The following is a 25,174-nucleotide window of genomic DNA, read 5'->3' as shown; positions in this document are numbered from 1 at the left end:
CAGTCGCATGGCCAGATGCCATTTGCGGTTCGCCACTGATATTATTCAGGCTTTTGTGGGAAAGGTAAGGGAAAAGTGCAACCTTATTCATATGGACAGATATGGACAGTTATTTACAGTGCTGAAAAACATAGGCTTTTAATTGGAAAATATTGGGAAAAAATACAATTGGTAACTTAGTAAAGCAACCAGTATTGTAAAGTAACCACACTATTTTTTCCTTACAGTGAATGCTGTAGAGAGAAAAGTACCATGCACACATCTTCATGAAAACTCATCCAATCTCTGCAAAGAAACAACCTCTCATAAAGGTAAGTTAGCGCAAACATGAAAAAATGATGGCCCTTGGAAAGAGAAAAGACAAGAAACAACTTTTTTAAATTTTTTTTCATTGTGAAATCTGTTGATCAAATCTTCTATTCTCTTCCTGTATATACAGCCGTATGTAATATATGTCATATAATGTGTATAATCTGCTTGGTAAACATTTATTGTTGGGAAGCTAGGAATAATCACTACTCATAGTTACTTGCAGCAGGAACTCGATATGATGAGCTATCTTCATATTGGCAGACACTTATAAATTACAATATATTTCTTACTTTTCCGAATAAAATGTCAGTGAATAAACTTTGTCTGGAGAAAGCTCTGTAACCGAACAGCAGATGCCGGCAGCTGTTTAGTTTCACAATGAATGACTGTGATGAACATTGAACGTGAGCTCTTAGCTTTCGTTTCTGATGAGAAGGGTTTGTGAGTTTATAGAAATATCTGAGAAACGGAAAGCTGTAGATTCTTACTTGGATGCCTATATGACGCTACATTTGTTTCACGTCACACAATATTGGTGATTTGGGAAACACGCGGGGAGATTGGGACATTGTAGATAAATGGAACCGATATTAACGTGATCACTTTCTTTTTCTCCACATAAACAACCGTATTTTTATTTTTTGGCCTTATGTGATAGAAAGCAATTCCTTATTTCAACACATTGGCAATTAAAGTAAATCATTGTACTGAGTAAAAATGAGGAACAATTACCAGGGACACAAACTGCTTTTCATTCTGTGCAAAAAGTTTTGCACAGGTAAACTGATATAGATATTCACAGTGGGCTTCAAAATCCACCGTCGATCGTAAGACTGTATACGATTGACTATTGTCTGCAGAACCCGCCAATATTAATGGATTTGGCTGTCGTGGCAGTGGACAATAGATTGTTGGGGAGATATTGATCTGGCATGTCTGATTTCATGCTCATTGTTTACTTCTGGAGATAAGCACAGGGTACTGTCACACTAAACGATTTACCAACGATCACGACCAGCGATACGACCTGGCCGTGATCGTTGGTAAGTGGTTGTGTGGTCGCTGGGGAGCTGTCACACAGACAGCTCTCCAGCGACCAACGATGCCGAAGTCCCCGGGTAACCAGGGTAAACATCGGGTTACTAAGCGCAGGGCCGCGCTTAGTAACCCGATGTTTACCGTGGTTACCAGCGTAAACGTAAAAAAAACAAACAGTACATACTTACATTCCGGTGTCTGTCCCCCGGCGCTGTGCTTCTCTCCACTGTGTCTGTGCCAGCCGGAAAGCAGAGCGGTGACGTCACCGCTGTGCTAGCTTTCCGGCTGGCCGGTGCTCACAGTGCAGAGAAGCAGAACGCCGGGGGACAGACACCGGAATGTAAGTATGTACTGTTTGGTTTTTTTACGTTTACGCTGGTAACCACGGTAAACATCGGGTTACTAAGCGCGGCCCTGCGCTTAGTAACCCGATGTTTACCCTGGTTACAAGCTAACGCATCGCTGGATCGCTGTCACACACAATGATCCAGCGATGACAGCGGGAGATCCAGTGACGAAAGAAAGTTCCAAACGATCTGTTACGACGTACGATTCTCAGCAGGATCACTGATCGCTGCTGCGTGTCAGACACAGCGATATCGTATGGATATCGCTGGAACGTCACAGATCGTACCGTCGTAGCGATCAAAGTGCCAATGTGTGACAGTACCCTTAGGGCTCACCTTGCTAGGTGCATCCTCTAAGCCCCATGGCTGGGTGGGCACACAGATCCCAGGCATTGATGCAGCAGCAAGAATGCAGGTATGGAGGGATGACTTGGAGCACTGGAGGCGGCAGGCAGACAGGACACAGGAAAGTCCAAAACAATGCAGACAGGCAGGCCACGAGCTGGTAGTGGGGCACTGTAAAACAGATAGAACCAAGAGTCAGGGTATGTTCCCACGGTCAGTAAACGCTGCGGTTTGGACGCTGCATAAATCCACAGCATCCAACCCGCAGCGGCCAGATGTTACAGCATAGTGGATGGGATTTAAAGAAATCCTATCTCCACTATGCGTGCAGGGACACCTCCGGCGTCCCTGCGGAGACGGACATGCGGCGCATCTTTCGAGACCGTAGCATGTCAATTCATCTTGCGGAGATGCTCAGTCTCTGCAAGATAAATTTCCAGTCCAATCTATTGGGCGCGGTGATTCCGCATGGTTCAATGAACACATGTGGAATCACATGCGTTCAAAAGCCGGCAGCGCTTTTGACGGAGCGGACATGTGCTGCTTCCTAAGCACTGCCGGTTCCTGACAGTGGGAACATACACTTAATAACAATACACAAATGTGTGTCTTAGTGGGCCTTACATAAGCCTAGGCAGATGATGACATGGGAGTACTCCAGGCCACTTGTAAAACCCAGCATGGTGCTCAGTAGAGGGCAGTGGACATAGGGGAACGTGATGAAGCTCTGCTGAGCTGGAGCAGATGCATGACACTTTCTCATAGAGAATACAGGAGCATTCGGCAGACCGAGCACTCCTGTGCATGGGAGAGTCAGCCAAGATGACTGCCAGCTAAACGATTGGCAGAAGCATCTCATAGGTATGGCGGGCTCAACTGCTACTTACATACTACCAGAATGCACTACAGGGCTAATTCATTAAAACTAGTATTAAGTGCTCACTGGAGAAAGAAGCGGCAAATTCATTATGAGGCGTGCACCTCAATGATTTTGGTTCATGTTTCAGCTGCCATGCACCTGTATAAGAAACATACTGAAGTCAAGGACTAGAGTACATTTCTGTCATGATTTGCACCTCATCTGTGACCTAAATTATGATGAAATTGTTTTGCCACACTCAGCCTTGACCTTCATCTAGGCTCTACCCCAGTTTTCAAAAAGTTGATATTATGCTGGGATAGCAATTCTAAAAGCTGCAAAATTTGTGACATTTCCAACTATTTTATGCCCTAATTCTGGCAGAAGCTCTTTATTGAATCAGCCCCAACGTGTTCACACTTGGGCAGCACAATATCAAAAAGGAACAGAATGTCAAAGAACAAGAATGCATTCCGATCCCCTCTTCTACAGCCTGGGATCATTCCTATTTTCATTTCAAGGGACTCTGTCACCTGAATTTGGAGGGAACAATTTTCAGTCATATGGGCGGGGTTTTCGGGTGTTTGATTCACCCTTTCCTTACCCGCTGGCTGCATGCTGGCTGCAATATTGGATTGAAATTCATTCTCTGTCCTCCGTAGGACATGCCTGCACAAGGCAATCTTGCCTTACGCAGGCATGTACTATGGAGGACAGAGAATGAATTTCAATCCAATATTGCAGCCAGCATGCAGCCAGCGGGTAAGGAAAGGGTGAATCAAACACCTGAAAACCCCGCCCATATGACTGAAAATTGTTCCCTCCAAATTCAGGTGACAGAGTCCCTTTAAGTAAAACAGAACAGAAGACGGATTCTGCTGATTTGCGAGCTTGACATTTAGGGCTCATGCACACTTGATGTTATATCTACTATATAATTGTCTAAGGGTCACTTCCGTCTTTCTGTCTGTCTGTCTGTCTTTCTGTCTGTCTTTTTGTCTGTCTGTCACGGAAATCCCAAGTCGCTGATTGGTTGCAGCAAAACAGCCACGACCAATCAGCGACAGGCACAGTCCGGCAGCAAAATGGCCGCTCCTTCCTCCCCGCAGTCAGTGCCCGCTCCATAATCCCCTCCAGCCAACGCTCACACAGGGTTAATGGCAGCGTTAACAGACCGCGTTATGCCGCGGTGTAACGCACTCACTCCGTTAACGCTGCTATTAACCCTGTGTGACCAACTTTTTACTATTGATGCTGCCTATGCAGCATCAATAGTAAAAAGATTTAATGTTAAAAATAATAAAAAAATAAAAAATAGTTATATACTCACCGTCCGTCGGCCCCTCGGATCCAGAACAGGCCTTTCCCGCTCCTCGCGACGCCCTGGTGACCGCTCCATGCATTGCGGTCTCGCGAGATGATGACGTAGTGGTCTCGCGAGACCGCTATGTCATCATCTCGCGAGACCGCAATGCACTCTTGGGACCGGAGCGTGCGAGGAGCATTGGTAAGCGCTTCGCCTGGGCCAACGGAAGGTGAGTATATCACTATTTTTTATTTTAATCCTTTTTTTAACAGGGATATAATGCCCACATTGCTATATACTGCATGGGCTGTGCAATATACTCTGTGGGCTGTGCTATATACTCCGTGGGCTGTGCAATATACTACGTGGCTGTGCAATATACTACGTGGCTGTGCTATATACTACGTAGGCTGTGCTATATACTATGTGGGCTGTGCTATATACTACGTGGGCTGTGCTATATACTACGTGGGCTGTGCTATATACTACATGGGCTGTGCAATATACTACGCGGGCTGTGCAATATACTACATGGCTGTGCTATATACTACGTGGGCTGTGCTATATACTACGCAGCTGTGCAATATACTATGTGGCTGTGTTATACACTACATGGGCTGTTATATACTACGTGGGCTGTGCTATATACTATGTGGGCTGTGCTATATACTACATGGGCTGTGCAATATACTACGCGGGCTGTGCAATATACTACGTGGATGTGCAATATACTACGTGGCTGTGCAATATACTACGTGGCTGTGCTATATACTACGTAGGTTGTGCTATATACTATGTGGGCTGTGCTATATACTACGTGGGCTGTGCTATATACTACGTGGGCTGTGCTATATACTACATGGGCTGTGCAATATACTATGCGGGCTGTGCAATATACTACGTGGCTGTGCAATATACTACATGGCTGTGCTATATACTACGTGGGCTGTGCTATATACTACGCAGCTGTGCAATATACTATGTGGCTGTGTTATACACTACATGGGCTGTTATATACTACGTGGGCTGTGCTATATACTATGTGGGCTGTGCTATATACTACGTGGGCTGTGCTATATACTACATGGGCTGTGCAATATAATACGCGGGCTGTGCAATATACTACGTGGATGTGCAATATACTACGTGGCTGTGCAATATACTATGTGGCTGTGCTATATACTACGTAGGCTGTGCTATATACTATGTGGGCTGTGCTATATACTATGTGGGCTGTGTTATACACTACGTGGGCTGTTATATACTACGTGGGCTGTGTTATACACTACGTGGGCTGTGTTATACACTACGTGGGCTGTGTTATACACTTCATGGGCTGTGTTATACACTATGTGGGCTGTGTTATATACTGCGTGCGCGGGCTGTTATATACTACGTGAGCTGTGTTATATGCTATGTGGGCTGTTATACACTCCGTGGGCTGTGCTATATACTATGTGGGATGTTATATACTATGTGGCTGTGCAATATACTACGTGGCTGTGCTATGTACTACGTGGCTGTGCTATTTACTACGTGGGCTGTTATATACTACATTTATCCCCTTCATGACAAGCCTGTTTAGCACTTACTAGAGCACTCTTTGACTAACATGATGTCACGACTCTGTTGTTGTGTGTCCTGCCACCAGGGGCTCTTTCCCTGTCCCTAATGCTATGGGGCACCCGAGCTTGCCCTGTTCCCCAGATTACTTCTGATGGTGAAGACGCCTGGGCCATATACTTTGCCTTAGCTCCTGAATCCCTCAGTCTGTATCCTTCCTCCACCCAGGGAAGAGGGGAGTAATAGTATACCGTAATTCACCAACCAGACTAACAAGATAATACAAACAGGGGTAACAAAAACACCAATCATACAAATATACACACACAAATAGCAGAGGGATGCTCCAGGGAATGGAGGATGGGGTAAAACCAAAATAAAAGAAAGGGAATTACCACACACTCAAAACCTAGCAACAGTCACAGATAAATCTGAATGCCTTTTCTAATAACCACCAACAACAACCTCCAGCCATGCAGCAATGCTAACTCTGACAATGAGGGCTAGCCATGGCCTAGTTTATATAGGAGATGGGAGTGGCTAACAGTGCGCAGCTGAGCCTTAATGCAGGAAAGCTTCCAGGAGCTCTCAACTGAGCAGATTAACCCCTGCACTGTCAAAAGAAATTTACACCATTTAATACGAGTGCAGGAATAGGAGAAATCAGACCCTGCGGTCTTCTGGTTCCTCTATGTCGCGGTAAACCCGTGACACATGACTTGTTATAACCTTCTTCAAATGTGATGCATAGCCAGAATCCAGAGGGATTTTAGCCCATTCCTCATGGTCAATGGCCTACTTTTACTATGTTTTGATATGTAAAAACCATATAATTTACAGAGAGTTTGGCTCAGTGGTTAACACTGTTTCTTTGTAGTGCTGGTGTCCTGGGTTCAAATCCCACCAAGGACAACATCTGCAAGGAGTTTTTATGTTTTCCCTATGTTTGTGTGGGTTTCCTCCTGGTACCCACACAAACATGGGGAGAATATACAAACTCCGGTTTCCTCCAACACTCCAAAGACATACTGATAGGGAATTTAGATTGTGAGCCCCATTGGGTAAATCGATGATTATGATGTCTACAAAGCGCTGTAGAATATGATGGCGCTATATAAGGCATAATAATAATGACTATCGGCAGCATTGACTTCTAAAAGACTACCTACCGTTTTTGGAAATAACTTTACACCGATACATCTTCATTTTTTGGCCACATCACTGCAGTCATGTTAATAATAGTGATCGCTTTTTACACCACCAAAATTCTTCCAGAATTTCTGATCTCATGGACACTTTACACACTTTGATTATTGACCTCACTGTCTCCATCAGTAAATAGAGCATGTTAACCATGAGCTGAAATTCAGCAGCCTTTTCTCGTGCATGCTTTCACAAATACTGTATTTTCCAACTTCCCCCTTACTCATCAGGGTTCCTGATGTTGCATTGTGGATGTCATTTCTTGGAGCTAGCACATTTTAACCATATTTGTGGTGGGAATATGTGTGCTTTCCAGTAACATTTTGAGCTATAATGTAGTGCAGTACAAGGCATGTCTCTTTAACAATCCAGTAACACTGATTGTAATTGCATTTGATTTTATCTACTGTATTTATAAAGCGCCAACATATTCTGCAGCACTTTACAGTTGAGCGGAGACATGTACAAACAATAAAAACATCATGAAGAACAAGATTCAGAAGTGTCTTAGGGGACAGTCTCAAAAATGTCTCAACCACTTGATAAATTTGATGAAAAAGTGCAGTGATAGTAAAGCCATCCAAAGCCTGGTGGCAATGCAGCGGTTTATGGTTTTCCAATGTGTTTCTATTTTTACTTTTTTGCAGGTAAACATTGTTTTTTTGAGGACTCATGTTTGCTGGAACATACATGAAAAACCTAATAATCATATCACTAGATTTCCATAATCAACAAGCCAAAGATAGTACACGAGCCTCGATTCATCAATTGTGTTTTTTGTCTTGTGGTATTTGTTGCTGTTTTTGTGCCTGTTGTACGACCTTCAAGTGTAAAAAGTCTCATTTTTGGCAAAATGGTGCAAAATTTGTGCCATGACTGTCTGATGTATGTAAAATCAGTCCTTGGGGGAGTGACTGGAGTACAAAGGTGTCAAATTTTGTGACTTTTAACCCCTTAACGACCAGAGGTATTTTTGGTTTTGCATTTTCATTTTTTGCTCCACGTCTTCCCAGAGCCATAACTTTTTTATTTTTTGATCAAAATGGCCATGTAAGGGCTTGTTTTTTGTGTGATGAATTGTACTTTTGAACTACACCATTGGTTTTACCATGTCATGTACTAGAAAATGGGAAAAAAATTCCAAGTGGTGTGAAATTGCAAAAAAAGTGCAATCCTACACTTGTTTTTTTATTTGCTTTTTTACTAGGTTCACTAAATGCTTAAACTGACCTGTCATTATGATTCTCCAGGTCATTACAAGTTAATAGACACCAAACATGTCTAGGTTCCTTTTTATCAAAGTGGTGAAAAAAATTCCAAACTTTGTTAAAAAAAACAGTTGTGCCATTTTCCGATACCCGTAGCGTCTCCATTTTTCTCGATCTCGGTTTGGGTGAGGGCTTAATTTTTGTGCACCGTGCTGACGTTTTTAATGATACCATTTTGGTGCAGATACAATCTTTTGATCGCCCATTATTGCATTTTAATGCAATGTCGTGGCACCCAAAAAAAAAGTAATTCTGGCGTGTTGACTTTTTTTATCGCTACGCCATTTAGCGGTCAGGTTAATCCTTTCTTTTATTGATAGATCGGGCAATTCTGAATGCGGTGATACCAAATATGTGAAGGTTTGAATTTTTTTATTGTTTTATTTTGAATGGGGTGAAAGGGAGGTGATTTTAACTTTTGTATATATATATATATATATATATATATATATATATATATATATACTGTAAATATATATATATATATTTTTTATAAAAAACATTCTTTTTACCTTTGGCATGCTTCAATAGTCTCCATGGGAGACTAGAAGCTGCCATAACCTGATTGGCTCTGCAACATACAGTCGATGATCAGTTCGCCTGTATGTAACTGAATTACTCACTTGCTATGAATGCCACCACCGGGCAGCGCTCACAGCAAGCTGACAGTGACAACCATAGAGGACTCCAGGAGACCTCTGGTTGCCATCCCATCCCATCTGTGTCCCGTGATCACATGACGGAGGTCACCGGTGGGTGGATTTTCAGCACGATTGCCGGAAATATATGTTAAATGACGCTGACGGCGTTTGACAGCAGCATTTAACTGGTTAATAGCCGCGGGTGGATTGCGATTCCACCCATGGCTGTTCCGAGCACATGTCAGCTGTTCAAAACAGCTGATGTGCTGGGAAAGATGTGGACTCAGCGCCGGAGCCCACATCAAATGGAGGATGTCCGACATCGGAGTACTATTATTCCTGATGTCGGAAAGGGGTTAAAGAAGTTGTAATTTATGAATCATGAAAACATGTGAACCCTCAAACTTTGTCCACAATAACAATAGTAAAAAAAAACAGTCAAATACATATAAAATTGGCCTGGGCTTGTTGAAGCGTCTGATCAACGCGAAACGGCCGTTGTTCCTCACTGCACCTATTCCCCTGCATCCATATACTACTTGTATTGAATAAAGAAAAGTTTGTTTTACTGTATCACGGAGTGCCACCTATTTTTTTCCTTTTTGACCTGGACATATAAAATTTACTTTAAAAATAGGTGCAACATAAAAGAAGAATTAAGTGCAAATGAAAAACATCAAAAACTAGACAAAAGGGAAACATTCAATAATTAATTTTGCCCATTGTGTTTCCACTGATGGTAAAAAAAAAAAAAATGTTGCCTGTGTCTGGCAAACTTCTTGCAATTATTTGGGCATGGGTATGGTGTGTGCCATGGTAAATGCTCTCATAAAAGTCTCATGTTTACATCATCAGGGCTGTTCCGGGTACTTAGGCTCTGTTCACATCATGTCTGTCATGAGTTCATCATATACACTATGTCAGGAGCACTTATGCAGAAAACAAGCAACTTTTTTGTTCCTTATTTTTAGGAGAACGTATTACAATATCTTACATTTATTATGCAGTCATGTATCCGCTTAGACATGTCGTTTTCCATAGTTTATTGTGTAAGTTCCGCCCGTTCTGCAGCTATAAATATTGGTGTAATAAATAATTTGTATAGAGCGCCTGTTGGACGTCTGCGTTTGTGTGAGCAGTAACTGTTGTACAGAGCTTGGAGCTGAAAATAGCATAATTATGAGCAGACATCCATTACTCAGGGCATTTCTCTCCACAGAGATTACAGTCACACAGGATTCCTAATCGTAGCGAGGGAAACTTGTGAAAGCCCGTTTGTACTAAATGAGACTGCAAACTCTTGTGGTTTTGACTTACGTGCAAAGAGAAAACGTGAAATAAGAAGCCACATTACTACAAGTCACTGTTATTGCCATGCAGAACTTGTTATAAACCAGTAACTGAGAGGTTTAAGATATAACTAGAGGCCGTTACGCTGTTGCCTCAATGAATTAGCAGATCATATGGGTTCATTCTGCTGCCGTGAGACCTCCAGTGATGGCAGGCACAGCACTGATTAAGAATGGTGCCTCTGACTGCGGTGCCCCTTTCCTTCCTGGTTGCCATGGCCACGTTAGGTGTCCCTCCACACTTATGAATATGTAAAAGGGGCGGTGTGTAACAAGTTGGGAGTCAATCAATATGTATGGTTTATCCCCCCCCCTCTTCTGAGGTTATAAAGGCTGTCATCTCCTCCTCTCCCTCTCCTTCCCCTCTTTGTGAACGGGTCCCAGAGGTGCTTTAGGTGCTGTCCGGTAGGAGCATGGCAGACCCTCTGTTGGAGGCCCTGCAGTCTAGGATTGAGAGAGAAGGTGAGCAATGGCTGACTGCCCTGGTTGCTGGGCTCAGAGCTCACCCCCTCAGCTCATTGAGAGCGCTTTCAGCGCAACTCCCAATGGCAGCCATTTCCCACATCACATCCACGGTCGAGTCCCCTGTCCCGCCGGTAGATACTGACAAGGTAGCAACGTTGGGTGTCAGGCAAGGAGGCAGGCGGTCCATGCGGTGTTCCCGCCCTCCTGCACGCCTCAGGGAGAGCTCTCCTGTTCTGTCAGAAAGCTCGCGCCGGCGCCATGACCAAGAAAAAAGGCCCACCCACGAAGCTGCTGCCCTCACATCAGTTCTCTGCAGCAGTCGCGTGGCTCAGCGGCAGGAACACTTCTCCTTTGGCACCATTAACCCCTCCTGCTCTCCCCTGGCAGCTTCAACAGGAATGCAGGAACCCTGATAACACAGCGGTCATAGCGGCTGCACAAATGGAGGGTCCGTCCTGCAGCTCAGTGCCTGCGGTAGCTGCCATGGGGGGCAGGAATAGCGCCCACTCATCAGGCTCCTCAGGAGAGCCGAGTTTCCCCTTGCCCAAATTAAATAAAAACGCTCCATCAGGTATCTCACAGAAAGATATAACCCCTGCACAGGACATGGTAGCTGCAACAGGAGTTATACAGCACTTTATTGCCCCTACACAAGTTGGTCAGCATTACGAGGCTATAATCCCATCTGCCCCATTTTTATTTGACAGCCAGTCTCAGACACAGATTTTACCCACTGTTGTCACTACTCCTATAGGTTCAAAACCGCCTCCTGACAGTACCTCAGTGACTCATGCTCATGTCACACACTCGCATGGAGGAAGGCAGGACAGGCGTAGGCGCCGTTGGTCGTACTCATCATCTTCCCCGTCCCCACATTCATGCCGTAGCCACCGTGAGATGTCCAGCGTGTCTGCGAGCCCCGATCGAGAGTCTGGCCTTCCTCGAGACAGAAGGGAGTCAAGGGTAAAATCAAGGGCTTACAGCCTGGTTGAGCCGAGTGCACCTCCTGGGGCTTCAAGCCAATGTCTCAACTTTTCATCTGCATACTCTGGAGCCGGAGTTCCTCCATCTATGGGAGTCCCTCCTCCAGCTGCTGGTTTCGGTGAGTGTACAACGTCAAGTGGTAATTATAACGATGGTACTACATTAATAGCTGTTCTTAAAGCAATGTTGGATCAGCTACCAAAGGCGAATTGTTCGGCAAAAGACAATTCAAAAATTAATTTGTTGGCCAGTGTGCATAAAGATGCTTTTTATTGTGGGGTTAGCGCGCTTGGTTCTCATGTAGATGAAGATACAAAAATTAAGATCTGGAAAAATGAATATATCGATATTTGGACCTTGATATCCTTGATAGCAAGGACCCCAGTGAGCGTAATCGCTATGGGCCCGTGGTTAAATCGGTACCATAAAAAAGATGCGGCTGGGCAAATACGTTTTGGTTTCACGCACGGTTTTTTCATTCCATTTAAACTTCAATGTGCAATATCCCTTTCCAATCATTTGAAATCTGCAGCTGTTCATCACAAAATTCTTCGAGAAAAGATTGCAAAAGAAGTAGCATTAGGTAGAATGGCTGGGCCTTTTTTAACTCCGCCTTTTCCGAATTTTAGGGTTTCTCCGTTGGGTGTCCTCCCGAAAAAAGAACCCGGCACGTTTCAAATGATTCACCACCTGTCCTACCCTAGAGGCAACTCTGTCAATGATGGTATCTTGCTGGAGGATGCTTCCGTATCATACGCATCATTTGACAGAGCAGTAGCCATGGTATGGGATGCAGGCCATAGGGCCTGGCTAGCACAAGTGGATATTGACTCCGCTTTTCACTTATTACCGGTACATCCTGATTGTTTTCACCTTTTAGGCTGTCGAGTAGATGACAATTACTACTATAATATGTGCCTCCCTATGGAGCTCGTGCTACTATTTTGAACTTTTTAGTTCTTTTTTTGGATTGGGTAGTGTGGTATGAGACAGGCTGTAACGCTGTTACGCACTACCTAGATGATTTTCTTTTTGTGGGCCCCGAAAATTCTGACCAATGCAAAATATTAATTAACAAATTTAAAATTATAGCGAACGATTTCGGTATACCTTTATCTGCAGATAAAACAATCGGTCCCGTGCAAACGTTGACATTTTTGGGCATAGAAATTGACACAGTTGCTATGGTGTTTCGCTTACCTGAAAAAATTCAAAAAAACTTGAGTTTAATTGAAGGTCTGAGCTCAGCGCGGAAGGTAACATTGGAACGAATGCAATCGCTATTGGGTTTTTAGTTTTTGCCTGCACAGTTATGCCTGTCTTCAGAGTTTTTTCATGGAGGTTGTCTTTGGCAACAAGAGGGGTTTCACAACCGAGTCATAGACTGCGTGTCACTAGGTCCATGCGGTTGGATCTTGAGGTTTGGAAGTACTTCCTGCAGATGTACAATTGTCACACGTGCTTCATGCCAAAAGAGATTTCGAGCCAGGATTTGGAGTTATTCACAAACGCAGAAGTATTTTCTGGTTTTTTTTAGCAGTTTTTGGTAATCAATGGTATAAAGACAGCTGGCCAGCATCCTAGCAAATGCTAGGCGTTTGCCGTGATCCTGTCTTCTGTGAACTATTTCCAATTGTTGTGTCGGTCGAGCTCTGGTTTGATAGCTTAGCTACAAAAAGATCGTTTTTTAGACTAAACACCCCAAAACCACACTTTGCATAAATTTCATGTCATCTATGTCCCTTTCAGTTTTATGCCTGCTCCGCCGTCTGGCTCTGCTATGCCTGAATTATAATATATGGCCCCGGGCTCAACAGATGACGGATTGTGATAACATGCTGGCTGACATGCTACCACATTTTGATTGGCAGGTCTTCAAGAACAGTTTTCCCAATGCACAGCTGGTGGGCTTGCCTTGCCCTCTTTCTCTCTGGGACGTGGTGGCGAACAGCTAATGCTGCTGGTCCATTCTTCGGTTGCCCTATCGACCTGGCAGTCTTATGGTAAGGCATGGGAGGAGTGGTGCTTATTGATAGGAGGAAGGCCAGTACACGCGTCTGACCAATGCAGATTGGAAGTTACGGTCGAATTTATTGGTCAGCTTTGAGACAAGGGTATATCGGGTTCATCAGCGCAGCAGCGTCTATCTGGCAGAGCATTTTATTTTCAATTATTAGGATGGGTCGATGTGACAAAAACATTTCTTATCAGACAGGCGATGAAAGAGTGGAAGTGGGTGCAACCAAGTCACGAATGCCTGCGCCCCATTTTCTTAGCCCTCCTTCATAGCATTATGAGCATCTCAAATTTTATATGCACTTCCCAATTTGAGTCACTGTTAGTATCTGCTGCATTTGGTTTAGCTTTAATTGGGGCGCTTCGTATTAGCGAGCTTGTCCCCCAGTCGAAGAGTAGTCTAAATGGGGGGGTTATTATTCGATGACATGGTATTAGTTAAGGAGGCAATACGCCTTCGCCTTCGTAAGTCAAAAACAGATCCAGACGGGAGAGGTACAGGTTGCTGATCTATATGTATGAAGGGCAAGTTTGTCCTGTTCGATTAATTAAGGCTTACTTGGAAGTTAGACGAAGTGGGAGGTTCTAGACGGCTCGCCGTTGACGAGGTATCAATTTCAAGCATTATTTGGTAAGTGTTTGACGGCATCAGGAGTATCAGTTCGGGATTACAGGACTCACTCATTTCAAATTGGTGCTGCAACCGAGGCAGCCAAAGCAGGTTTGCCCGACTCTGAGGTGCAGGGGATCGGTAGATGGAGCTCAGTTTGTTTTTCTAGGTATATCCGGCCAGATTTATTAAATTAACGCTGTCATTTTTATTTGCAGGTGCTGGCAGTCCAACCGTGTGGCTGTTAGGCCACTCCCACATATTTGGGGCTGGTCAAAGGGCTGAGTGTCGCCCAGGTGGGAGGAACCTGGGATTTCGAGGCCTGAATTTTTCTTGGCGGGGGATAAGAGGTTTGCTATGGCCACAAGTTTTACCCAAAGTAGTGGACATTGAAAGAGAAGCCAGGGGTCCGGTGATGCTGGTACTGCATGCTGGTGGTAATGACCTGTGCACTTACAAAATTGCCGAATTGATAACAATGATGAGGTCAGATATAGCCCTTTCCACAGTTTCTTACAAGAACTTATATTTGTCTGGTCCGAAATTGTTCCCCGGGCAATCTGGCATGGAGCCAGAGATGGCATGGCTGTAGAACGCACCAGGAGGACAATCAATGCCCGGATATTGAAATTTGTAAGAGAAAGGCTTGGTGTGGTTATAAGGCACAAGCAGTTAGAAGGGGACAATAGATCATTGTTGAGGCCAGATGGCTGTCAGGACTCTGAACATTTTGATTACCTTTTGTGCATTACTGCCCTTTTCCAAGATGGCGTCTTTGGTCTCATGGGCACTGTGTCTTCCTGCTATATAACTCCACCCCAGCCTTTAGTCTGTGCTAGAGTATTCTGCCTTGCATCCAGCTCCTGATGACTCCCTGGCTTTGCACCTGCACCTGCACCTGCTCCTGTGAACCTGTGTGGAGATCCTGCTACTCAGCTCTGAGTTTCTGCTGCATTCATCGGTTTCCAGTAATCCTCCATCTGGCTGCTTGTGTTTGTTTCCATCTGCATTTTCTGGACATGTAAGCTGTTGCTGCTCTGCTTAAACCTGAGACTTTTACCCAGACCTCCCTGGTTGTGCTAAGATATTATTTGAACGGCCTTATAAGCATATCTATCTGTGTTTGGACTACCAAGGACTTATTCGTGTCAAGTATCCTCAAGAATAATTGTGCTTCATAGACTTTCTGCGTGATTGCATTTTCCTCTGAAGTTTCCTATAGACTGTTTAAGCTGCGTTTAATATTTACACCAAGTGTTGTGGACTTGAGTTTCTCTCTGCACCTGTTTGAATCACTGTGTGATAATATAGACTTTACCACTTATAAAACTGTGTCCTGTAGTTGTCTTGTTCCATGCAAAGAGTCTCCTGAGTTATCCCTTATAATCTTTACAGGATACTCTAGCCTCAAAAGAGGAGACTGCTGGAACAATGACTCAGAAAGCAGACTAGAGCAGGTGTTCTCCATAATTAGATCACTGCAGAAAGATGTGGAAGGTCTGCAAAAGAAGTTTGGAAGCTTTGAACACAATCAACAAGTGTTTGGACAAACTTTGCAGGACTTAAGCACCTGCATGGCAGCCCAGTAAAACAAACTTGCTGGTATAGAGTCCCAGTATGGACGGGCTTTTCAGGACATAAGCACACAAATGGCTGCACAAGCGACTTTACCATCTGGGAAACCGCCACCAGCTAGCCCACCTAAGTTGCCCCCATTCAGATTTAATGGTGATCGCGACAAATTTCGTGGCTTTGTGAATCAATGTATGCTATATTTTGATGTGCATGCTGACCATTTTCCTAATGATAGATCCAAAGTATTGTGTGTAATAATGCTGCTGACCGCACGAGCGCTCGCCTGGGTGAATCCGATGATTGAGTCTCGTGATCCGCGGTTAAATAATTTGGACGATTTTTTGGCCACTATGGCATTAATGTTTGATGACCCTAATCGCCGTGTAACCGCTGAATCTGCTTTATTGTCTTTACGCCAGGCTAAACGTTCTGTTATTGAGTATGCTACTGAATTCAGGAGATTAGCGGTAGATACTAATTGGGACAGTTATGCACAATTACCTATTTTTAAAAGGGGTCTGTCTAGCATTGTAAAGGATGAATTAGCTCGCTCTGAATCACCACAAGAGCTAGAAACATTTATACAGCATTGTGTGCGCATTGACATTCGCCTTACTGAGCGTAGGCAGGAGAAGTTTGCTGCATATAACCGTATTTCTAACTTTTCCCTTCCTTCCAAAGAGCCTGCAGATAAAACATCTCGAGAGGTAGAGGAGGTGCCCATGCAAATTGATTCTGTTCAGAGGCGCGAAAGTAATGAGCGCCGGGAGCATCGCCTTCGAGAAAGTCTATGTTTCTACTGCAGCCAGTCTGACCACTTTCTAATCAACTGTCCCAAGTGTCTCAAGTGGCCTAACAAGTTGCTAGCAGCAGTAGGGGAGTATGACAACTATGATGATGAATCTGACATCTCTGAATGTAGCCTGAATTTAAATGCTGTATTCCATTCACCTTCTATGACTTCACCAGCCAAGGTGCTAAATGAAAAGAACTCTCACTGTTCTCTCCCAATTAAGATCCTGTGTACAGGACAGTGGATTTCCAGTGCAGCTATAATTGACTCTGGTGCAGGTGGCAATTTTATGGATATCGCATTTGCCAAGGAACATGGATGGTATTGAAATTCAGCAAAGAGCCTCTCCAATTACCATGGAAACAGTGGATGGGTCACCTTTAATCTCCAGGCCTGTGGATCAGGAGACCGCACTCCTTGAGATTTTGTTGGAGCCTAATCATCAAGAGCAACTCTCTTTCTTGTTAATTTTTTCTCCTCATTTTCCTGTGATTTTAGGCATCCCTTGGCTGCATTCTCAGAATCCAACTATCAACTGGGAGACCAAGGAGATTATCTTTCCAACAAGGAGCAACTCAGCATTAACTGAAGCTGTCCCCGAGTCCACAGCTACGGAACCACCGGTACAGGTATTTTCTTTACCTCCAGCATATAAAGAGTTCTCTGACATCTGTGACAAGAAGAATGCAGATCAGCTTCCTCCACACAGGCATTATGACTGTCCCATTGAGTTGCTTCCTGGGGCAGCTATTCCTTTTGGTAACGTATATCCTTTGGCGGCACCTGAGCTTCAAGTCTTAAAGGAGTATATTGATGAAAATCTGGCCAAAGGCTTCATACGTCCTTCTTCTTCACCAGCAGGGGCACCTATATTTTTTGTAAAGAAGAAGGATGGGTCCCTGAGACCCTGTGTGGACTATCGAGAGCTCAATAAGATAACCGTACGGAATCGTTACCCTTTGCCTCTGATTCCCGAATTACTGGAAAGAGTCCGCCATGCTAAGGTGTTCACTAAACTGGATCTTCGTGGGGCTTATAATTTGGTGCGTATTCGTCCAGGGAATGAGTGGAAGACAGCATTCCGATGCCGGTATGGACACTTTGAATATCTCGTGATGCCCTTCGGGCTTTGTAATGCCCCTGCAACGTTTCAACACCTTGCTAATGACATTTTCAGAGATTTGTTGGACCAGTTTGTGGTGATCTATATGGATGATATTCTAATCTTTTCTGACTCTCTACAGGAACATGAAGAACACGTCAAGGCTGTTTTAAGACGTCTGAAAGAGAACCATCTGTATATCAAGCCGGAGAAATGTGAGTTCCATTTTTCTGAGATACAGTTCTTAGGTTATATCATCTCTCCCCAGGGGCTGAACATGGAATCTGGTAAGATTCAGGCTATCCTTGACTGGCCGGTAACCAAGAACATTAAGGAGGTCCAACGTGTTATTGGTTTTGCAAGTTTCTACAGACGTTTTATTCAAAATTTTTCTAATATTGTCCGTCCCATTACTTCCTTGACAAAGAAGGAAAAGCCCTTTAAGTGGTCATCACAGGCTCAAGAAGCTTTTGATCGGCTTAAGATCTGTTTCACCTCAGCACCGCTGTTGATACACCCAGATCCAACACTTTCTTTCATTGTAGAGGTGGATGCTTCTGATAATGCTTTGGGGGCTATTCTCTCCCAAAGAACTGGAGAGAAGGGTCTGCTACACCCTTGTGCTTTCTTTTCCCGTAGACTAACCTCAGCAGAGAAGAATTACAATGTGGGAGACAAGGAATTGCTGGCTATTATTGCGGCTTTCAAGGAATGGAGGCATCATCTGCAAGGAGCTGCACAACAGATCGTAGTGCTTACTGACCATCGCAATTTAGAGTTCCTCAGATCCGCTAGATGTCTATCTCCTCGTCAGGCTCGTTGGAATTTATTTTTAAATCAATTTAATTTTGTTATCTCGTACCGTCCAGGTTCTCGTAATGGGAAGGCTGATGCTTTATCCCGAATCCATGCTGCGGATTCCGTACCTGGAGCCCCGTCCAAGACCATTCTATCTGATGCCAATTTCATCGGAGTTATCCACGATCAGGACTTGTGGAAGAAGTGCAGGGAGGTTTATGACGGTGATGTATTTCTGGCCAACCCACCTGTTGATATTAATCTTGTCTTTAAGGGTGGCATGTGGTTCAGAGATCGATGTATCTACGTCCCTGAGACCGTCCGTCTGCAGATCCTCAAGTTGGTACATGACTCCAAGTTGGCTGGTCAAAGGAGGGTACAGAAGACACAAGAGTTCCTAAGCTGATTTTTCTGGTGGCCAACTTGCCTGAAGGATACTAAGGACTATGTTCTCTCTTGTGAGGTATGTGCTCGTTACAAGACTCCTCGTGTGGCACCTACGGGTCTCCTGCAACCGTTACCTGTTCCTTCCCGACCTTGGGGGTCTATATCAATGGACTTTATTGTGGAGCTGCCTACATCAGGGGGCATGAATACGATCATGGTAGTAGTTGATCGCCTGACTAAAGCCGCTCATTTTGTTCCATGCACCGGCCTCCCCTCAGCTAAGGATACAGTGAACTTGGTTATTCAGAATGTCTTCCGGCTGCATGGGGTCCCGGATGAGATCATCTCTGACCGTGGCGTACAGTTCACTTCAAGATTCTGGAAGGGGTTTTGCTCTGCACTCAATATTAATGTCTGTCTCTCTTCCGCTTACCATCCCCAGACAAATGGTCAAACTGAGCGTACCAACCAGACGTTGGAACAATATCTAAGATGATATGTTAGCCATCTCCAAGATGATTGGTTGGAATTACTTCCGTTAGCCAAATTTTCATACAACAATTCTCAGAGCGCCTCCACTAAGTTCACTCCTTTCTTTGCCAATCTGGGTTATCATCCATGTATCTTACCTAGGTCTCCGATTAATTCTCTGGTTCCAGCAGTTGAGGAAAGGCTGACTGAGATGAGGCAAAATCTGGAGGTTCTGAAGGAATCCCTTACCACGGCTCAAGAACGTTATAAGAGATTGGCTGATACTGTAGATTCCGTAAACCTGCACCCATGTTCAAGGTAGGAGATTTCGTGTGGTTATCAACTAAGAATCTGAAGTTAAATGTTCCTTCACAAAAACTTGGACAGAAATTCATTGGCCCTTTCAAGATCAAGGGTATTGTGAGCTCTGTGGCCTGCTGTCTGAAGCTGCCTAGGACTATGAAGGTACACCCAGTTTTTCATGTATCTTTACTAAAGCCTGTATCTCCTAATACCTTCCAGGGACGTGTTGTGCTACCTCCGCAGCCTGTGGTGATTGATGGGCAAGAACAATTTGTGGTGGAGGAAATTATTGATTCCAGGATTCGCAGGAAACGGCTCCAATATCTGATAAGATGGCAGGGATATTTCCCTGAGGAAGACTCTTGGGAACCTGTGGAAAACATCAATGCCCAACAGAAGATCTCTTGTTTTCATCAAAGATTCCCTGAGAAACCAGGTCCAGGATCGTCCTGAGGCCGCTTCTAAGGAGGGAGTAATGTCAGGACTCTGAACATTTTGATTACCTTTTGTGCATTACTGCCCTTTTCCAAGATGGCGTCTTTGGTCTCATGTGCACCGTGTCTTCCTGCTATATAACTCCACCCCAGCCTTTAGTCTGTGCTAGAGTATTCTGCCTTGCATCCATCTCCTGATGACTCCCTGGCTTGCACTTGCACCTGCACCTGCTCCTGTGAACCTGTGTGGAGATCCTGCTACTCAGCTCTGAGTTTCTGCTGTATACATCGGTTTCCAGTAATCATCCATCTGGCTGCTTGTGTTTGTTTCCATCTGCATTTGCTGGACATGTAAGCTGTTGCTGCTCTGCTTAAACCTGAGACTTTTACCCAGGCCTCCCTGGTTGTGCTATGATATTATTTGAACTGCCTTATAAGCATATCTATCTGTGTTTGGACTACCAAGGACTTATTCGTGTCAAGTATCCTCAAGAATAATTGTGCTTCATAGACTTTCTGCGTGATTGCATTTTCCTCTGAAGTTTCCTATAGACTGTTTAAGCTGCGTTTAATATTTACACCAAGTGTTGTGGACTTGAGTTTCTCTCTGCACCTGTTTGAATCACTGTGTGATAATATAGACTTTACCACTTATAAAACTGTGTCCTGTAGTTGTCTTGTTCCATGCAAAGAGTCTCCTGAGTTATCCCTTATAATCTTTACAATGGCTTGCATCTTACAGATATTGGGCTTGATATCTTTCTAACAGGCCTATAAGATGGAATCAAGCAAGCCTTGTTGTTGATGGGTGGGGGTCGGAGTCATGTGTAAGGACACATGATTAGTGTTGAGCGATACCTTCCGATATTTGAAAGTATCGGTATCGGATTGAATCGGCCGATAACCAAAAAATATCGGATATCACCGATACCGATACCCGATACCAATACAAGTCAATGGGACACAAATATCGGAACGTAATAGGGAGCGATCCTGGATGGTTCCCAGGGTCTGAAGGAGAGGAAACTCTCATTCAGGCCCTGGGATCCATATTCATTTAAAAAATAAAGAATAAAAATAAAAAATATGGATATACTCACCCTCGGACGGCCCCTGGCTCTCAGGGGTGCAACCGGCAGCCTCCGTTCCTAAGAATGCAGTGAGTGAAGGACCTTCGATGACGTCGCGGTCACATGAGCGGTCACATGAGCGGTCACGTGACCAATCACAAGACCGCGACGCCATCGCAGGTCCTACACTCACTGCATTCTTAGGAACGGAGGCTGCCGATTGTACCGCTGAGAGCCAGGGGCTGTCGGTGGGTGAGTATATCCATATTTTTTATTTTTATTCTTTATTTTTTACATGAATATGGATCCCGATTCTGATTTCCGATATCCCAAAAATATCGGAACTCGGTATCGGAATTCCGATACAGCGAATATCGGCCGATACCCGATATTTGCAGTATCGGAATGCTCAACACTACACATGATCCTTCCGTGGTGGGAATTAAAGAAAGGACTCATGAGTATCGGTCGTCGGATGACTTGCCTGTGAATAGACAACAGGGCATTTGGCGGCAAGCGTGGTTTAGTAATTTATGTGCCTTTCTAAGTGGTCAAAAAATATGTTGACCGTTATAAAAAATACTTTAATAAAGCTGCGACCGACCTTCACCCATCAATCTAGTGTTCTGGTTTTATTAGTATGTCTAAGGGTTACGTGTGGGAGGGATCATGGTGAATGTTGGTTGGGGTCTCCGCAGTTTGGCAGGCACGGCACTGATTAAGAATGGTGCCTCTGACTGCAGTGCCCCTTTCCTTCCTGGTTGCCATGGCCACATTAGGTGTCCCTCCACACTTATGAATATGAAAAGTGGGCGGTGTGTAACAAGATGGGAGCCAATCAATATGTATGGTTTATTCCCCCCCTCTTCTGAGGTTATAAAGGTTGTCATCTCCTCCTCTCCCTCTCCTTCCCCTCTTTATGAACGGGTCACGGAGGTGCTTGTCCCACCCTCCCTCCCCTTTTAATGTTTGTATTGTAATGTTGGCATTTTGTTTATTCTTTTAGATACAAGTCACAGAGGGAATTAAAGAAAGGACACATGGATACGGCTCGTCGGCTGACCTGCCTGTGAATAGACAACAGGGCATTTGGTGGCGAGCGTGGTTTAGTAATTTATGTGCCTTTCTAAGTGGTTAAAAAATATGTTGACAGTTATAAAAAATGCTTTAATAAAGCTGTGACTGACCTTCACCCATCAATCTAGTGTTCTGGTTTTATTAGTATGCCTAAGGGTTACGTGTGGGAGGGATCATGGTGAATGTTGGTTGGGGTCTCCGCAGTCTTCTCCTGTAAGCTATGACCTACTACAAGACACATTTTCTTTTAGTACAGGGTGGGCCATTTATATGGATACACCTGGGTGGGCCATTTATAAAGTTGGATCCAAAATGTCCGACTTCAAAATGGCCGCCATGGTCACCACCCATCTTGAAAAGTTTTCCAATATACTATTGTGCCATAAACAGGAAGTTGATATCACCAACTATTCCCATTTTATTTATTTGTATCCATATACATGGCCCACCTTGTAGTTTGAAGCATGATACATTCCCAATGAGTTTTTTTGCCACACTTTTCCAAAAATCTAGTAAAATTAGTGCGTTTTTACTGAATTTTCCGAAAATCATTGCATAAAAAGCATTGTGTGACTACAGCCTAATGTCTACCTTTAGCTTTTTTATACATCTTCTAAAACTTTACTTTGGGTCTGATAAAGTAGGGTGTCACTTCTTCCTGCCTTTTTTAAGGTCAATTACAGTTGTAAGAAAACGTAAGTGAATAATTTGGACTTAGGGCGGATGCAGACAAACGGTTATGCAAGTCACACTCTGATCCAAATTTAATCAGAGGATGATCATAATGTGATCCGATTCTTTTAAATTAGAGAATCAAAGCACCCTGTGAGGAAAAAAATTTAGAAAAAAAAATTCTCCATTTTCTCCATTGTGCAATCCGATGTTTTCCACAGGCTCATTGACTTGCATGACCAAGTGCGATCCAAATATCAGATGCAAATGTGCATGACCCTCAAAAATAACATTGGTCTGAGTGTGATTTGATGTTTTGTCGGATCTCACTCTGAGCGATAATATAGTCGCCTGCAGGAGCCCTTACCTTCATTTCAGCAATGATTATAGCATAATGTCACAATGATAAAAAAACACACAATCTAACTAAACACCTAATAACACTCAAAGGCTATGTGCATTTTGATGAGTTTTTGCGGCGCAAGCTTATTCACTGACAATCCTGAAGTGTTGTGCACATGATCAGTAATTTTTTTTTTAATGTTTGCAGATTTGCTGAGTTTTTGTTTAGCATTTTCCTATGTACCGTCTTCCTATGGTGTTTCCCACACTGTCATCTGTGTGACAGCGTGGGAAACACTGGCGCGGTGGTTCTTACCACTGGTAAGCCCACGCAATTTTTTTTTTCTTTTTTTCTTCAAAATTAACAGTTGCTGTCTGGTTATGTAGGTTCGCTCTGTTAACTAACGCTCCTACATAGGCTGGTGACAATGTGTGTGTTTGTGTTTACTTATCGGCTTAGTAATGAGGGTGTCGGGCTGACACATTTTCATTACTAAGGGTACCGTCACACAGTGCAATTTTGATCGCTACGACGGCACGATTCGTGACGTTCCAGCGATGCATTTACGATATCGCTGTGTCTGACACGCTACTGCGATCCGGATCCCCGCTGAGAATCGTACGTCGTAGCAGATCGTTTGAAACTTTCTTTCGTCGTCTAGTGTCCCGCTGTGGCGGCATGATTGCATTGTGTGACACAGGTTGTATACGATGTGCGCACAGTAACCAACGGCTTCTACATCGCAAATACGTCATGAAATTATCGCTCCAGCGCCGTGTATTGCAACGTGTGACCGCAGTATACGACTGGAGCGATACTTATACGACGCTGCAACGTCACGAATCGTGCCGTCGTAGCGATGAAAATGGCACTGTGTGACGGTACCCTAAGCCTAGAGCTAGGTGTCATTGACAGCTGCTGACACCAAGCCCTAATCCCATTACCCTGATGCCACTGCATCAGCATGAAAAAGGTGGCGTTGAACCAAGAAATTACATCACAAAACTTTTTTAAAATATCTTTATTTAGCTCAAAAAAGCCTTCATTGCTATACAAAAATGCAAATTTTTTTGTCAGCGTTTTTCCTGCCAAGAGATGCAGAAACCTTGCAGAAATTTCTGAAAGCAAATACCCTACATGCACACATAGCCAAACTGAACTGGTCATATCATTTAATAAGTACATTAAGGAAACAACCACAGTGCAGAGAGAAAAAGTAAGTGAAACTGTGTTAATGACTCTTCCAAGTGCTATTTCACAAAAGATATTTCTATTAAATAAATTTTGGCAGAGGTTATCAGAAGATATGTTATGGAGAAGCATGAAACTGGAAAGTCTACAAAAGCATCGCTAAAGACCTTGCTTACAGAATAATATAAACTTCAAAAACGTTGCTGTCCAAAAACAAAACATTTCAGTCCGTCTCTGGTTTGCGGTAGATCACTTACAGTACAGACCAAGAGACCAAGATCACTTACAGTACAGACCAAGAGAATTCCAAGAATGTGCAAAGCTGTCATCACAGCAAAAGGTGGCTACTTTGAAGAACCTAGAATATAAGACATAATTTCAGTTGTTTCACACTTTTTTGTTAAGTATATAATTCCACATGTGTTAATTCATAGTTTTGATGCCTTCAGTGTGAATGTACAATTTTCATAGTCATGGAAATACATAAAAATCTTTAAATGAGAAGGTGTGTCTAAACTTTTGGTCTGTACTGTATATGTATAATGATACTGGAACAATGTCCGATGGACAGATTACTCAAAAGTGTGACTTTTAGTGAAAAGGAACAAGTATATGTTTAGAGAAAAAAGAACGCTGCACACTAGCAAAGCTT

At 43.8% G+C, this 25,174-nt stretch overlaps 1 protein-coding gene across 1 annotated transcript; it reads left to right on the top strand.

Moving 5' to 3' along the window:
- Positions 1–231: 231 nt before the first annotated feature.
- LOC143804002 (uncharacterized) lies at positions 232–22,312 on the top strand. The gene is made up of 5 exons (XM_077281749.1): positions 232–311; positions 11,451–11,798; positions 13,552–13,683; positions 14,525–14,792; positions 22,246–22,312. Exons 2-5 carry the CDS (start codon positions 11,594–11,596, stop codon positions 22,310–22,312), a joined length of 672 nt encoding a protein of 223 aa, XP_077137864.1. The 5' UTR covers positions 232–311; positions 11,451–11,593.
- The last annotated feature ends 2,862 nt before the right edge of the window (positions 22,313–25,174 follow it).

The sequence above is a fragment of the Ranitomeya variabilis genome, chromosome 2, assembly GCF_051348905.1.
Source record: "Ranitomeya variabilis isolate aRanVar5 chromosome 2, aRanVar5.hap1, whole genome shotgun sequence".
Lineage (NCBI taxonomy): Eukaryota > Metazoa > Chordata > Amphibia > Anura > Dendrobatidae > Ranitomeya > Ranitomeya variabilis.
Note: the sequence above shows the minus strand (reverse complement) of the source record. Positions and strands in the feature narration are given on the sequence as shown.

Bases quoted from the DNA above. Each gene is read 5' to 3' on its own strand.
- LOC143804002 (XM_077281749.1), top strand. From the start codon at position 11,594: ATGTCCAGCGTGTCTGCGAGCCCCGATCGAGAGTCTGGCCTTCCTCGA. The intron at 11,799-13,551 runs GTGAGTGTACAA...TTTGATTGGCAG, and splicing joins TCCTCCAGCTGCTGGTTTCG to GTCTTCAAGAACAGTTTTCC. The intron at 13,684-14,524 runs GTAAGGCATGGG...TTTTATTTGCAG, and splicing joins ATCGACCTGGCAGTCTTATG to GTGCTGGCAGTCCAACCGTG.